Source organism: Notamacropus eugenii, chromosome 3 (genome assembly GCF_028372415.1).
Source record: "Notamacropus eugenii isolate mMacEug1 chromosome 3, mMacEug1.pri_v2, whole genome shotgun sequence".
Taxonomy (NCBI): Eukaryota; Metazoa; Chordata; class Mammalia; order Diprotodontia; family Macropodidae; genus Notamacropus; species Notamacropus eugenii.
Genome location: NC_092874.1, coordinates 98,073,260 through 98,088,921, shown reverse-complemented (window position 1 = coordinate 98,088,921; position 15,662 = coordinate 98,073,260). Strand labels below are relative to the sequence as shown.

The 15,662-nt window shown below is 39.3% G+C and overlaps 1 protein-coding gene across 2 annotated transcripts in view; it reads right to left on the bottom strand.

The window, feature by feature from the left end:
- Positions 1-2,865: 2,865 nt before the first annotated feature.
- Positions 2,866-15,662, bottom strand: part of PDIA4 (protein disulfide isomerase family A member 4) — a 30,239-nt gene continuing 17,442 nt past the window's right edge. For both annotated transcript variants that reach the window (XM_072652415.1, XM_072652416.1), the window contains exons 3-10: positions 14,985-15,190; positions 13,233-13,371; positions 11,687-11,892; positions 11,320-11,478; positions 9,117-9,268; positions 6,441-6,597; positions 5,364-5,597; positions 2,866-3,650 (exon numbers count right to left, since the gene is read on the bottom strand). In XM_072652415.1, coding sequence (XP_072508516.1) covers positions 3,235-3,650; positions 5,364-5,597; positions 6,441-6,597; positions 9,117-9,268; positions 11,320-11,478; positions 11,687-11,892; positions 13,233-13,371; positions 14,985-15,190 — 1,669 coding nt within the window. In that variant the 3' untranslated portion in view covers positions 2,866-3,234. The remainder of the gene's footprint in view (positions 3,651-5,363; positions 5,598-6,440; positions 6,598-9,116; positions 9,269-11,319; positions 11,479-11,686; positions 11,893-13,232; positions 13,372-14,984; positions 15,191-15,662) is intronic.

Genomic DNA, 15,662 nt, shown 5'->3' with positions numbered 1-15,662 from the left:
ATGGTTGCAACCAAACTGAATTTGTTTGAAACTGTGCCACTTTCTTGTGTTCAATGGGGATTAATGATCATAGTCTACCACTCTACTTTATGAAGACAAAAGATTTTTAAATGTTGTACATTTTCTTCCAATAGAGAAGCATTTTACAGTAACTATGAAGGGTCAAAAGGCCCAGGGAAGATGGAAGTTACAAGTAGAAAGTAAAGGGAATTCAAGGCTCACACCCTTCCTCTACCCTCCACTCCCCTCCCAGCTCCCAACCCTCTTCATCAGTTTCCTGGGCCAACTCTAGGTGGCACCACCACAGTGCAGACTACTGGGTCTGGAGTCAGAAAGACTTTGAGTTTAAACTTTCCACTAGTCTAGAAAATGAGATTATATATACTTCTATTACAGTAAAAAAGCAGCAGCACGGCTAATGGAGAGAGTCCTAGCCTTGAAATAGTTTAGACCTGAGATCAAGAATTGTCTTGTACTAGCTGTGTGACCCTTAGCAACTCACTTAACCCCAGTGCCTGTGACAAGTCACAGAACTACATCGGTCAAGGGTTTCCTGGTAGGGAGTTCTTAACATCAATGGTTTCCAATTTTTTTTTTTGGACCATACTCCCATCAATAATATTTTTCTTCTGGTTTCTGGGGGGGAAGGAAAGCAATTTTCCCAAAGTACTGCACAAGTACTGATGGGGTACTCTGGTCAAGTTTATCCAGAATAACCTCATTAAGGAAGGCAGGCTAGGAGCTTGAATTAACTACAGGAGATAGAATGGTGGAGATATATATGGTTGTGTTGTGAAGCAGTATTCCATAACTAGCTATCAGTTAGGGTGGAATCAGGACAACTTTCCCATCACTGAGAATCAAGTATAGTTCTTAACTAGAAATCACCTAAGGGTGGGCCAGGGGAATTCATGAAGAATACCTATTAAGAAATAGAGTGGCCCTTCAATCCCAGCAATCTTAGTATCTGTAAGAGTAAAATCGTGAACCTTGACGTAGTCAAAGTTGTAAGGCTTACAAAGAACTTTCCACAGAGCCATCCGGAGAGGTTCCATTCCCTAACCCCAAACTTACCCATAGTCACACGGCTCATTTCATACTCAGGATCCTCATTGGTTGCTTGCTTTTTTTGCTGGGTCAGGGAGTGGCAGCAGTCCCCTCTACTACAGCTGCTACTGACTGAAGAATCTGGGCCCTCCTCACCTTTCAAGTTCAGTTAGAGCTGGGGTGCCCTTGACTGACTTCTACAAAGTCCAGTGAATGATACCCAGTGCCTAGCAAAGCACATGATCCACCTCCACGCACACACACACACTCAATATTGATTGCTAAATCAATGATGGCTCAGGAAATGTGTCATAAGGATATCCATGTTTTTAACAAGGAAAGAAAAAACTTCCAAAAATCATGTAATTAGCAGGTCAGAAAGGCTTCCAAGAAAAGGTTCCTAGCAGCCAACCAATAAGCAGACCCATTCTGATGCCAGGCTCCAAAATGAGATATTCCAGGTCCTCAAGGACCTTCAGTTTTACTTCTACTGGCTTAGAAGGTAAATAAGATTAGCCACAGATAAGGTTGCAATCTGTTTCAAGATCATCTTTTTGTGTCCATTCCTTACACAGAGCAGGCTCTCAGATGGTTGATTCACATGTTAATATTAGGTATCCAAGTACCCTGTTTTTTTCACCCTCTCCTTCCTTTCAAAACAGGAAAATAAGTCATTTATACTCTTGAGGGAAGGTGTTGTGGGGGAATGGATTTGAAACCACAATGCTCAGAAGGCCCTTTGTTCCCTAGAGGAGAACTCAGAACCTCACCTGAAGGGGGAGTGAGGAACCCGTGTTTCTTATCTGAAAGAAAAGAGCACCTGAATCTCAAACTCCAGTCAGAAAGAGCTTTCCCTCTGTACCTGGAGTTTTCTTAGTAGAAATCTACACCATGAGGGTTATTATGCTACCTCCACCTTCCCTCCCTGAATTTTGGACTGGCAGGGACCTTAGGTAAACTCCCTTCTTTAGGTTAAGTGCCTTAAAAAAGACTTCCAGATAATGGCAAGTCCCAGGTCTCCTAGTGTTTTTCCACTTCTCTAGGAAGTTCTTCCCCTCAACAACTCTGTCAAATCTCTCAGTTGCACTAACATATTGTCCAACACACCTGATTATTTTCATAGCACAGCCCCAGCATATGACCCTTTGCATATAACTCCATCACTATAGAATATATATATATATATATACATATATATATATATATGCATATATATATAAAACCTCTGTTAATAAAGTTTCCAACTGCACACATTTTTATTAGAATGCAGCCTGGTGTTGATAGATGATGTACCATGTAAAGTACTGCCTTTTTTTTCTTTTTGAGGGGGTAGAAGGAAAGCATTAAGGAGAAAAAGTGTTGTGGCTCAGTGGTTGAAATACTGGATTTGAACCCAGGTTTTAAATCTTGGCTCTACTATCATTTCCTATCTGGCGTGACCTTGGACAGGCCATTTAGCTTCGGTTTGAGGCATCAGCTTCTTCAATGAAGGTATTGGACTAGATGGTCTCTCCAAGACAATTCTCCCCAAGTCTTACAAAGGCATCTCTGGGATCACAGATGCTACCAACACTGTTCCTCCAAACACAATCAACCATTATAAACACATCTCCTCATGGTCCTCACTGTGCACCTATCCTTAGGATATCTTGGGCAGAAAAGGAACTGGCAAATACTGACTGGTTGTCAATTTTGATGATGAATTTTATATGGAATGGCTTCTTTGAAATAAGGCAACAAAAATAAAAAACAATTAAGTTCACTATAAACTACAACATTTCAGACGATGATGAAAAATAAAAAGTCAAAATATCAAAGTGATTTGGCAAAGGCTTTTTTTTTCTTTTTTAAAATTTAAATTAAAAAACATTCACACAGAGACTTATCTGCTTGAGGGTTGGTGAAGTATTAAAAAGAGTAGAAGGTTAAAAAATGAAAATAATCAAGCCCAAATAATGACAAAAATAGATGTATTTTCCTTAAATATCTGAACCATACTATTATGAGGCATTTATGTCAGTTCCATGTCTGTAACACAATGTGAAATAAAAAAAAAAAATCAGATACTGCAACTGCTTTAACACCCAACCCCCTTTTGCCCACAAGGCTCATTTGGCTCCCCATTCAACAACCTTTCACTGGAAAACTACAGTGTATCCATGGCCTTTCCCTTCCTCCTCTTGGCCTTCAAAGTTCTTCTTTGGTCCTGCTCAGTTTTGTGCTGTGATCTTCTATAAATGCACTCAAGGACTCCAAATCCCTCTTCTCACTTTCAAATTTAATAGGGTTATTTTTGTCAGTGCGAGGAGCAAAGTAGATGGTAGGAAATCCTTCCACCTTGTAGTGGTCGTTGGTCACATCATTGGCGGTGGCATCCATTTTGGCTATGATCAGGTTTTTCCGTTGCTTGTACTTCTTCCCCAATTCGGTGTACACAGGTTCTAGCTGCTTACAGTGTCCACACCACGGGGCATAGAACTCAATGAGGACATCAGACTTGGGGTCCATCACTACAGAGTCAAATGTCTTACCCACCACAACTGTTACTGGTCCTTTGTTGTTTTTGGGCACAGGCTGGGATTTGATGATTGCCTTTAGTTTTCCTATAGGGAAAAGGAGAGAAGTGATCAGTATTCTGCAGGTTTCACTGCAATGGCCTCAAATGGAAGAGCTTCTCAACCTGGCAAGCACAACTAGGCTTATTTAGAGATCAGCCAAGACTACACAGTATGACTGCTTCTGACGTTCCTTTCCAACCCTGAGCTCCCATAAGGCCACCCTAAACTCCCATGCCAGGGACTGCTGGCATTCTATCTTTGATAATCTAGGGTTTAGCCACCCACCCCTCCCCTTTAAAATGCAAATAACCCTTAGAAAAGTATCTCCTTAACTCCTTAAAGGTAAATTATCAGACTCACCCTAATATCCAAATCAGAAGACAGCAGGTTCACATATGGCCCAGGACTGCTAATTTGGTTATTAGGAAGGGGGTGGGGGTGGGAATGGGAATGGGGGAAGTGAGCAGGACTAATATGAAGGCATTGAAGATAACATGGAAAATTCCTGCTTCAACACAGCTGTTTGGAGATAGACCTATTTAACAGGAAGAGTGTTTCTTGACCTGACATCACAGAGATAAAATACTGTGTGACACTTCATTTATCCAGTTGTATTAGGGACTGGGGCGTTGGGGGTGGGAGGGTTGCACATTAACTGAGTGTCCAAGGGATGTATAAACAACAAAATGTGTTGTATTTTAAAAAATTTTAGATGGATTCAAGGAATTCAAGTTTTTAAAAAATGTATCATCCCTGCCCTTCTTAGAGAATTACTATTTTCTGCTTGATTTGTCACTGACAAGCCCCAGCTAACGATAGAAAAGGTTTTCTTGCCTCTCTACTCACTTTGCCCCACATACCATTCTAACAACCTTAAGCAGGAGTAAAAAGACGAAGCGAGGGGCTAGGGGGCTTTCCAGTGAGTGAAGTACATGAAAAGAAGTGGTGTGTAACAGACTGCATGATTTCAGATATTCCTCTTTTAATTTGTTTAATCTGTATGTTCATGTTCATTAGATCCAGAGTAATCAAAAAGAAATTATTTTGAAAAATAAAGCCCATGGGTGTTCTTCGTGCTGGCCTTTATGACCTCCCCGGTGTGCTCCTCGGCCTTTTTTGCTTATTTCTTTTCAGACTATTTACTGGATAGTTGAGATTGCCTGAACCGTCATTCTGTGCATGAGTAATTATAACTGTAAAATGGATAATGAATCTTACATTTTAAAGCAAGATTATGAAGAGACTAATGCATATGCATTAGCAAAGGGAAGAATATAATAGAGACTCTAATCAGTCCCTGACGATGGTATTCCTTGAGGGAAAGCTTAGGAACTTACCATATAATTCAATCAACATTTATTAAGCCCTGCTGTATTATGTGCCAAGCACTTGCAGGAGGTGACACAGATGCTTTGTTCTAAATGTTGCTGCTTTCTCCTTTAGTTTTGTTCTTAGGGGAATCAGAGATCATGCTGACCTCCTTCCCTTCGCAAGGAAATGAAGGTGCTACAGTTCTCTGACCACAGGAGGAAAAGAGGGACTAAGGTGCAGATGGAAAGAGTGCATGGTGGAACTTTCTCAAAAAGGATGGGACTAGTCCTATACTGAAAATAATAAACACCAAAGACCTCTGAGATTCTACCTCATGCAAAACAGAGAATTAATGGTGGTCTGGCCTTTAAAAACTTCAATGACCTCCAAGATTTCACCTATGAAAGGCCCTCCTGACATATGATTTTGTCATCCCTGTTCATTCACCTTTTTTGAATGCCAACACAAAGTCTCGGAGAGTATCGGAATCAAAATCCTCTGGTTCCATGGCGTACTTCTTGCCACCCTCAGCTAGGATAGCTACGTTGATCTCTTCACCACTGTCGCTGAGTCCCAAGTCCTTCACCTCAGAAGAATAGTCATCCTCATCAGCAATGGCAAAGGTGTATTCAGGGAAGTCCTTAGCGACTTCCAAGACCTTGTTCCTCCAATACTGAGTAGCTAAAACCAATCAGAATACATGACAATTAATGGAAAAGCCTGCACTCAAGGGTTCTAGTTCAAGCTTCACAAGATGTTTAAGGTTGTGCTTAGAATATATACCAACAAGGCACAAATTTTGAGTTTTCTATACAATGTCTAGACAAAAAAGCTTAACTATACTTTGAAAGTAAAAGGGACCCCAAAATAGCATTAAAAATAGAAGAGAAAAATCAGAAGGGGACAGAAAAAGCAATTACTAAATTTAATATATGCCTTTAAAAAACAAATTGTACATAACAAAGTTCATGGTTTTATATATAATCCTCTGATTCTTTGCATATTAGAATATTTCAATTTGCAGATGATTTTGAAGTTCATAATTTTAAAAAGCTAAACTTTTCAATGTAAATTCATATCCTGAGTAAGTTTGGCGAGAACCATGTATATATTAAAACATATTGGGGCATTGAGCTAGGTGCCAGGGGACCTGGCTTCTAGTCCAGGCTTTTTGCCATTACCTCTAGCTCAATGCCCCTGCACTGGGCAAGTCACTTTGAAGAGGTAAAGTTTCCTCAATTGCAAAAAATTCCTATGGTGCTTCCCAGCAATATGATTCCGATCCTGATCTATGCTGGAAGATTTCTAGGGAGAATTAAACAAATGGTTATGCTGAATAGAAATGGCATAATGAAGAGTGATTCTGAAGGTGTGGAATGTCACAACAGAAAACATACATCTGGTGCAAAAGCTTGGCATCATGGCTTCAGTTACTCTCACAAAAGTCATTAACCTTCAAAGACCTCTGAAGAAAAATTTAAAGTAATTACATGGAAGATCTGCTAGACAAATATTCTCACTTACCAACTCTATAATCAAAACTGAAGTCCACAGTGTAGTAGACAACCACCAAAGGCCGTTTAGCATATCTCTTGGCATCATTGAAAGTTGTTCGATGACCAACTAATGGCACAGCATGCTTTACCACGTGATCTCTGATGGCAGCTCCTTCAGTGGATTCCTGTTTCAAACATATATGACTGATGTAAAGTATGGTACAACAGAGAAGGGGAGCTATGTCTGAAAGAAACACTCAGATTTCATCACTCTAGCAGAGTTCTCAGTCAACAAAGGACAGGGAGAGGTGTGACATGATAGAAAGTTGCTTACTCTAAAAGACTTTATTGCTAAAAAAAAAAATTACCCACTGAAGCAAGCATAGTGACCATGCTTACAATAGCACTATTACCAACTTAAAATGAGAATAAACAGTTGGATCCCATCTGCCCTTACTGAAAGAAGAGGAAAACCCAAGAAAAGGATTGTACAAAGGAAAGTGATCTTTTAAAATATGCTGGCTAAACAGTCTTTCAGCTCTAAAATTTTGACATTACTCTACGGAAATGGGCTAAAATTCCTTAGATGAGGAGATCCAAGTGAGTGAGTCAGTGAAGACTTCTCAGTACTTGACAACAGGCTTCTAGTAGGTAATTAGACTTAAGTTTCTATCTCCCAGAAATTATGTGACCTTGAAGAAACCTGAAACTTAACCCCCACTTGGAGTGCCACCTCAGCATAATACTGCATGCCAAATAAGGTTATGAGCGTTGTGGTAGCTTCACATTGGTTATTTTATTACTTCCCTTGCTCCTTATTTCTAAGGCAAATTGCTGCGTTTAGATTGTGAGCCTGCCTCCCAGCCAATAGGAGTAACGGCCAGCAGGGAGGGTGGAGGGATTTCCGAGTTGGGACTATATAATCTTTGTTCTTGCCTTCTGCAAGCGCCTTACTCTCCTGATTACTTATCAGAGAGGAGATGCCCTTTCTAGCGAGATCGTAATAAAACCTTGCTGCTTTGCTTCTACCTTGAAAAGTCTCTGATTTTCATTTGAGTCAGTGGTCTCTGACCCACACACAAGTCATTATTTTTATTACTAATAACACCAGGCATTTATTTTATCATCATAAGTATTCATTTACATCCAAAATAAGAGATCAAATAGAGGAATTACTCACCGAAAGTATTCACTTAATACAAACTCCAATAATTAAACCAAAGAAGAAAGTTGACAAAAATGGCACAGAAATCTTAAAATTATTTTAAAAAGTAGCTAGGCATGCTTATACCGAAATTACAAAAAGTTTAATGGAATGAATACAAACAGTAGATCAATTAAACCAAGAGAATGTCAAAAACCCTATAACCACCATGAACAGACACATTTTCCCATGTAACTATATTCCTTGAGCTCAGGAGTGAGCCTCAGAGAATGAAGTCATCACACCTGGAGGCTAATTAGTAACAATGATAATAACTGGAATTTCTAAAGTCTTTAAAGGTTTGCAAAGTGCTTTATATTCATTATCTCAATTGAGCCCTGAAACACTCCTGGGCATACTCCTATAGCCAGTATATCTTTTTGTGTCTACAGAATTTTTTTTATAATACAAGTTGTGAATGCTTTGCATAAAATGCACAAACACATAATTTACCTACAAATAAGGGTTTGTGAGTTTTCTAGGCCTTTGGTAACAGAGATGCAGACTTTATTTATGGTAGGATTGTGAGCGACCCAAGTAGAGGAATTATACACACTGATGTACAGAGAACTCTACATGAGGGAAGTACTGTGTACAGTGGGCAGCTAGGTGGTGCAGTGGATAGAGCACCAGTGCAGAAGTCAGGAGGACCTGAGTTCAAATCTCACCTCAGACACTTAACACTCACTAACTGTGTGACCTTGGGCAAGTCACTTAACCCCAACTGCCTCATCCTGGATCATCTCCAGTCATCCTGATGAATATCTGGTCACTGGATTCAGATGGCTCTAGAGGAGAAGTGAGGATGGTGACCTGCACAGCCCTCCCTCACTCAAAACAAAGTCAAGTGCAAGTCATGTCATCATTTCTCTGATGGCATGGTCTTCTTCCACCAAGGACAAACAAACAAAACACAGTACAGCACTAAACAAATAGGAATTATCATTATCAAAGTCCAGGTTGGAGTTTTAAGTTAAGATTAAAAACCCTCCTGGCAGTTAAATAAAAAACACTAAGAAATATCACAGTAGAATGGGTAATGAAAGGCAACACTTTCTCCTACTAGTGTCAAGGGCAGAAAAAAAAATTATTAATTTTGGCTGGCTTAGTTGTAATCTTGCCAGCTGCCCTGGGGTGGCTGACATCCTCTGGGATTCTGTCATTCTGCCAGAGGCAGCCACTGATACTTGGACACGCTTACAATTCAGATTAATAACCTAATGCCAAATCTTCCGGTAAACAATAGAAATTAATTGACAGGTAATGTTTGTGTTTTATTAACTCAAGCAGGTCTGAAACCAAGGACAGTTTTGGAGTTTTGGCCTTTACTCCTGAAACACAGGCTACTAAATGTAACTCTGATGACATGCCAAAGAAAGATATCTCACTTTTTTAAACAGAAAAAAAGTCAGACCATTAAAGTGAACTGCCCAAAAACTGGTGCTTTAGTTAATGAATGGATTTTCAGTCCCATTCAGATGCCTGGGAAATATCACTCACCTTAACGTCTAAAACACTGATTTTTTGTTCATACTTAGAATGAAATTTTTCTGGCTGCATCACAACCAACTTTCCAGGTGAGACTTTGAGGAATTTTGCAACTTCACTGTTGAAAGTATGGTGAAATTTGTAATCTTCTCTCATGTTGTTCGCTGGGAAATGAAAGAAGCAGGAGGCAAGTAAGAATCTCTGAAATTCATTACTCGAGTTGGCCAAACTATTTAGACCCTAAGTACTGGAACTTATAAAACACAAGAGAATCTTCCCCACATAAGAGAAACTTGAAGTTAAAAGTATTAGCTGTTACCAACAGTGGTAAATGGAGATGAAGCAAATTACATGAGAAAGCAAGTAGAAGAAAAAATGAGATGTAATTTCCATGCAACTTGTGCCTCTGTTATATAAAAATGAAATAAACATCTGTATTTGCTATCAGTTGTGAAACCTACAATTCTGGCTCAGTAATTTCCTTGTGATGATGGGGAGCCTTTTTTTAAAGCACAGTTTAAACTTCTATTCCACTTATATATATTTTTTTATTCTGGAGAAATACACTTTAATAGGACTCTCCCAAATCTTTATAAACTTGGTGTCAAATATTTCTATTAACTTGATTCTTCCACATACAGGCTTTACAAGAAATTAAATGGGTAGCAAAGTGGGCACAAGGGGTTAAAATCCTGCCTTGTATACTTCCTAGTCATGTGACTCTGGGCTAATCATTCTCAGCCTCAGTTTCTGCATCTGCAAAACAGAGATAACAGCAGCACCTGCCCTACAGGGTTACTGTGAAGATCAAGTGTAGTAAGAGTGCTTTGCAAAACTTGAGGTGCTCTGTAACTGGTAGCTCTTAGACATTTTTGTGAAAACTTAAATGGACATCCGAGGAAAATCAAACATACCCTGTCTCCAGATAACGCCAATTCTTTTACTACTACTTGCTATAATGTGAGGTATGGAGCTACCTCAAAGACCTCTTAACACAGATCTCCTTCACCCACACATTCATGTTGTTCTCCTCCTGACCTTTAGGTCTTTAAATAGATTCACATTTTTGGCACTTTCTGTATTTACTTCTGCCAAAACCTGTCCCCTGACCCTCTTCCCTTTAAGCACAAAGAGCTGCCACTCACAGAACTAGTGGGAACACATATAACTCAGATATAACTCAAGTTATCCACACATTTAATTATATATGTCTATAAACTTCCCTGCCAACCTATCTGTTCTTTTTGTTAGCACCATGAGTCTTCTGAAAGGCAGTTTGACATGGAAGACAGTGCTGGACTTAAAGTCAGTACCTCTTAGATTCAAATCTTACCCATGTACTCTACTAGCCATATATCACCACAACAGCATAACTTAATCCCTCAGTGACCCACCCCCTCCACCCCAAGCAACTGATAATCTAAGTTAGAAAAGAGATGCTGACAAAATCATGTCTTGACAGCTCCTCTCCCCCGCCCAAATAAAAGTCTTGTATTTCTTTAGATTTTTAATTACTGGTTCTTTCAGGGTCAAGATCAAGACCTCATTTTTTTTCAGGTTGTGAGTGACAACAACCAACTTGAGGATTAAACATACATGAACAGAATTTTGTGTCGTTACTACAAAACCAACAGTGGATATTTAGGTAGTGGAGAGGAGAAACATTATCATACCTTTATGAATTACCTCAGATTGTTTTTTAAATCATTTGAAACACACTGAAGGAGTAGGAATTTAGGAGGAGCACTGAGATGTTCTAATCATGGGAACAGGGAAAGCAGGCCTGAAGAAGCTGTTACAGTCAGGGCATCAGTCACAGAGCAAGGATGATTCTGGGCACACATCAAGTGGAAGGGCAAAACTGAGGTGGGAGATCACCCAAAGACAAAACTGTGCTTAGGGTTCTCATTCACTTCTTATGTTGTAGTATTTTATATCAACAACAAAAATAATCAAATTCCTGCCCTGACTCTTTATCTCTGGGGACCACTGCATCCTAAAAGTGGAATAGATGAGATCGTTTTCTAAGAGATCTGTACTTCTTGCCTCACAGGGTTTTTGTGGGGAAACCACTTTGTTTAAACTCTAAGGACTATATAAATGAGTTCTAGGGTTTCAGGGGGGAAACATTTGATTTGGACAAATGCCCTAGGTCAGCAAACCTCAGAGCACTGTACTGGTCATTCTCTTTCTCACTCCTGGAAACACAACTTACCAGTTTCCTGATACAGCTGGTAAGCCTGGTCATCAGCGCTGTTGAAGACGCCAATGATAATGACATCATTTCCATCCTTCAGGAACTCCTGGACTTGTTTCACGGCCAGAATTTCTTTGGATGGAGGTTCAGACTGTTCAACCATGTAGTCCACAATACCTAGAACCAAAGAACAGGTCTAAGAAGGGTAACAGTCCAAACAAATCAACTGTTGCTTTCCAGACTGACCAATTCAGCCTCTGTGTTGGCTGATCCCTGCCTCAAAGTGTATCTTAGAAGCAGGTTTTTACTCATGCTTGTCTTGCTGACAACTCCCAAATCATGGCGCTATACTCCCCCAGTATAGTCTTAACAGAAAGGACAATACCATATTTTTCTCGTGGGCCATTATAATCAAAAGCTTTCCCCTTGCGAAAGATCTTCAGAGTTGGATATCCAGTGACATCGAATCTCTTGGCCAGGTCGCTTTCTTCAATGGCATCTACTTTAGCCAAAGGAATGGGTGGAGAACGCTTACTGAGTTCCTTCGCAGCTTTCTCATATTCTGGAGCAAGTTTCTTGCAATGTCCACACCTGTCAAAGGAGAAGCATATTTTTCAAGTAAACAACTCCAAAAAGGATGTACTGAATCACAGAATTTCAGAAGGGATCTCAGAGGAACCCCACATCTGGAAAGGAATCCTCACCAAAACTTAAAGTCAAGCTAACTCAGTGCATGAGAAAACTGATCCTCCATTCACAGAACAAAAAAGAAGCCCAAGTCAGAGAGAAGCAGCACCTACATTGTCTAGGATTTATCCTGACTGCCACCCTTCAAGTCAACCTGGGGTCTCTAATTAAACATTCAGCACTGCACAGTTAAGACAAGTGGAAAAATGAAGACAATTTATATTTTTTTAATATGTATAAGTATGCATGTATAAGTTCTGGCAGTTTTCCCAAAGAGAAGACCTGACCCCTTTACCTAGCAATTCAGATCAATGCATCAAGACTTAATTATCCAAGGAAATAACGGATACTGAGTTTCTCTTAATCAACTATAATTAAGAATAGGCAATTTTCTCCTCTGACACATACTGGTTGAGTGATTCTAGAAGTTACTGAACCTAGTCTGTGCCTCAGGTAACTGAGTCTCTAGAGACCATCCATTCGTCTTTATAGCTGCTCAGCTACATCAGAAGAAACTTCCTTGTCAGGATCTTCCTAGTCCAATGAAACTGTGGATCTTGTCCAAAAGAAAAATATACAGTTCATCAGAGGAAGATGCCTGATGTACCTATATTTAAGGCTGCTATATGTAATCATGTTGCTTTACACGTAAGAATTAATGTATGACAAAAAATATCACCAATTGATTAAAGACATTCTGAATTAGCGGAAAAACTTACAAATGACTTTTTAAAAGACAAGTTTTATTAGTTTCTGTTGCATACATTAAGTACTACTTGTTGCCTAGATGAGGTCATTAGAAGAGACTTATTCCTCAAATCAATCAAGTAGCCAAATGTCTGCATGCAAATAGGCATTAATTCTCTGCTTATCTGGTTTATACTATTTATTTGTCCTATCAGTAACAATTTTCAAAGTAGAGAACCTACTTTGTTAAAAAAAGATTATGTTTAACTCCAAACTGCAAATTTATTCTAAGACTTAGCTGATGCCTACAATTTCGAGACCAACTTTATGATAATCGCTCCCCTCTGATTTTTACCGATATTTGTGCTGCTTTGTTCATTTATTTTTTTGTTCCTCATTACTGTGCATATTCTTTTCCCAATGAATCTGTGAGCTACACTTTTTTTCAAAGCCTCAGTACCACTGTGTATCTAACTCAGGGCTAGGCAAGGTGAGGGTACTTAATAATTATTTAACCATAAACCAGTCCCAATTTACCAAGGTGATGTCCATCTTACCAAGGAGCATAGAACTCCACCAAGATGATATCTGCATCATTTACTACTTCATCGAAGTTATCTTTAGTGAGCACCAGGGTCACTTCAGGTGGAGGTGTCCAATTGGGCTGAGAAACCTCTTTAACTTTAGCAACAATGTCTGAAAGAAACCAGAGGAGAATGATCACATTTCTCAGTCACTTTCTTTGACACCATCCAAGAATGTCTTTAAGGAGAATAAACAGGTTCTATGTCATGGGTGTCTAGAACCATCTGAAAAGGGCCAAAGAATGGGAGTAGGAGATGGCAAGCACAAGGCCAGACATAACAGAAATTCCTGCCTTAGAAAACTGCCAAAGGGATGTGAGACAAATCCCTTCTCAGTGTGTTGTCTTTGATTCCCTTGTTTCATACTGCTGCCACTACAGACTACCTTTATCCTACCCTTGGCCTTGAATTTGATTACTAACTTCTACATCTTATTTACTTTAGCCAATCAAAGCTTTCTGTAGCCAAGAGGGTTATGTCCCTTGGGTTCTGTTAATTGCCCCTAAACGACCCTTAAATCACCTGCTTTACATGGCCCCAGGAGGAACTTAACTGTGTTTCCTAAGGCCCAGAGATATCATACAGTCATATTTCTTAAATCCTTTTTTATTCACATTTCTCATAAAGGTTTTTGAATGAATGATTACACATGAAAGACCCACGAAAACTGGTTCTGCCTCTGACATGCTCCCTTCCAAGTTCAATGCTATGACATGAAGAAATACATAAAGTCTGAACTTCCAGATAGCTGTTTCCAGGAATACATTTTCTTATTCTTTGAGATATGGGTAGATAGGTGGCCTAATGGATAATGTAGAACAAGGAAAATTAATCCAAATCCTGCTTTGGACACTTGGTTAATTCTCTATCAGATTCAGTTTGCTCAACTTGTAAAAGGGGAATAATAGCACTTACTTTTCAGGGTTGTTGTGGTGACCAAATGATTGACATATGTAAAACACTCTGTAAACCATAAAGCCCAATAAATACTAGCTATTACTATCACATGTACAGGTGGACAGTACCTCACGGCCACTGCCTTGTGTGAGGAGACAAGATGCCACAATTTTGGCCCCTCTTACTTCTTAGGCTGAGGGAGCTCATTCACTGTTCATCTTCTAGGCTTCGATTTTCACAAATCCAACAGATGAAAAAAAAGTATGACTCCAAGACTAAATTCCAGTCCCAACTGTGATACTAACCACCAAATGAGGACAAGAGTCCATCTGTACTACCTACTTCAGAAAGTTATGAGGAAAACATTTTGTGTAGTTTATAGCAGGTGTCAAACTCTTCCCAGAAAAATTTCCTGGTGAAGACGAACCAGATTAAAATATAAATGGAAAATACAATAAAAGTTGTGTTTTATACAACTTTCATAATATTTTTATTTGTATTATGTTATATGACGTTTCCATACAACTTTATACAATAAAAAAAAAGTTAATTTTGTAATTTTCTAAGTCAATGTGCAGCCAGGAGGGATCCATTTGGGTTTGACTACACTGCTTCAAAGCATTATATAAACCTGAGTTATTAATAAAGACAAAGATCCCTGGGATAACATAGTTCCAGGTCATCTAAGTGACCTTTAAAAGGGAAGGAGTCATCTGTGACTCTACATCCCTAGAAGGGCTTCTCCCAAGCACTCAACCAAACATTTCAGCACCCATCTATGCACAAGGTCATGGTCTTAGGTTCTAAGCGAACCAAAGAGCAGCTTACCATCTTCTGTTCTGGGGCCATCATAATCCACAGCCTGCCCCTTCTTCAGGATTTTGATTGTGGGATAGCCTCCCACATCATATCGGCTTGCTAATGTAGATGCTGCTGTTGCATCAATTTTGGCAACAGGGATAGGAGGGTCATGTTCTTGAAGGGTCTTAGCTATTTTTTCATATGTTGGAGCAAACTGCTTACAGTGACCACACCTAGGGGATAAGATTTGGGAGGCAAGGAAAAAATAGTTAATTTAAAGACTTTATCACATAAAAAACACGCAAAAATAAGATCTTTAGTACTATAATTGCAATTAAGTCAGGAATCCCAAATCTATTTTGATTCAGAAGATATCTTTCTGTGTGAGCCTGAGAGAGTTAGCTAACTATAAGAGCAGTTAGAAAAAATACAGAAAAACAGGGCGAGGAGCACAGTTTGTGACCCATGGTAACCCCTTTCCCCAATGCTTCCCTAAGAAGAGGTAAGAAGGCATAAGGAAGAAAATGGATTAGATGGTCCCTAAACTAGTCAACAGTTTTCACTGTTTATTGACTGAACAGTCAAGAATATTTAATAAGTCCTTTCTATGGAGATACCACTGTGCTAAGGATTTTGAAAGAGAAAGTTTAAGAGAAAAGAAAGCCTCTGTTCTCATAGAGCAACTTTTTTTAAGGTTGTGCATGG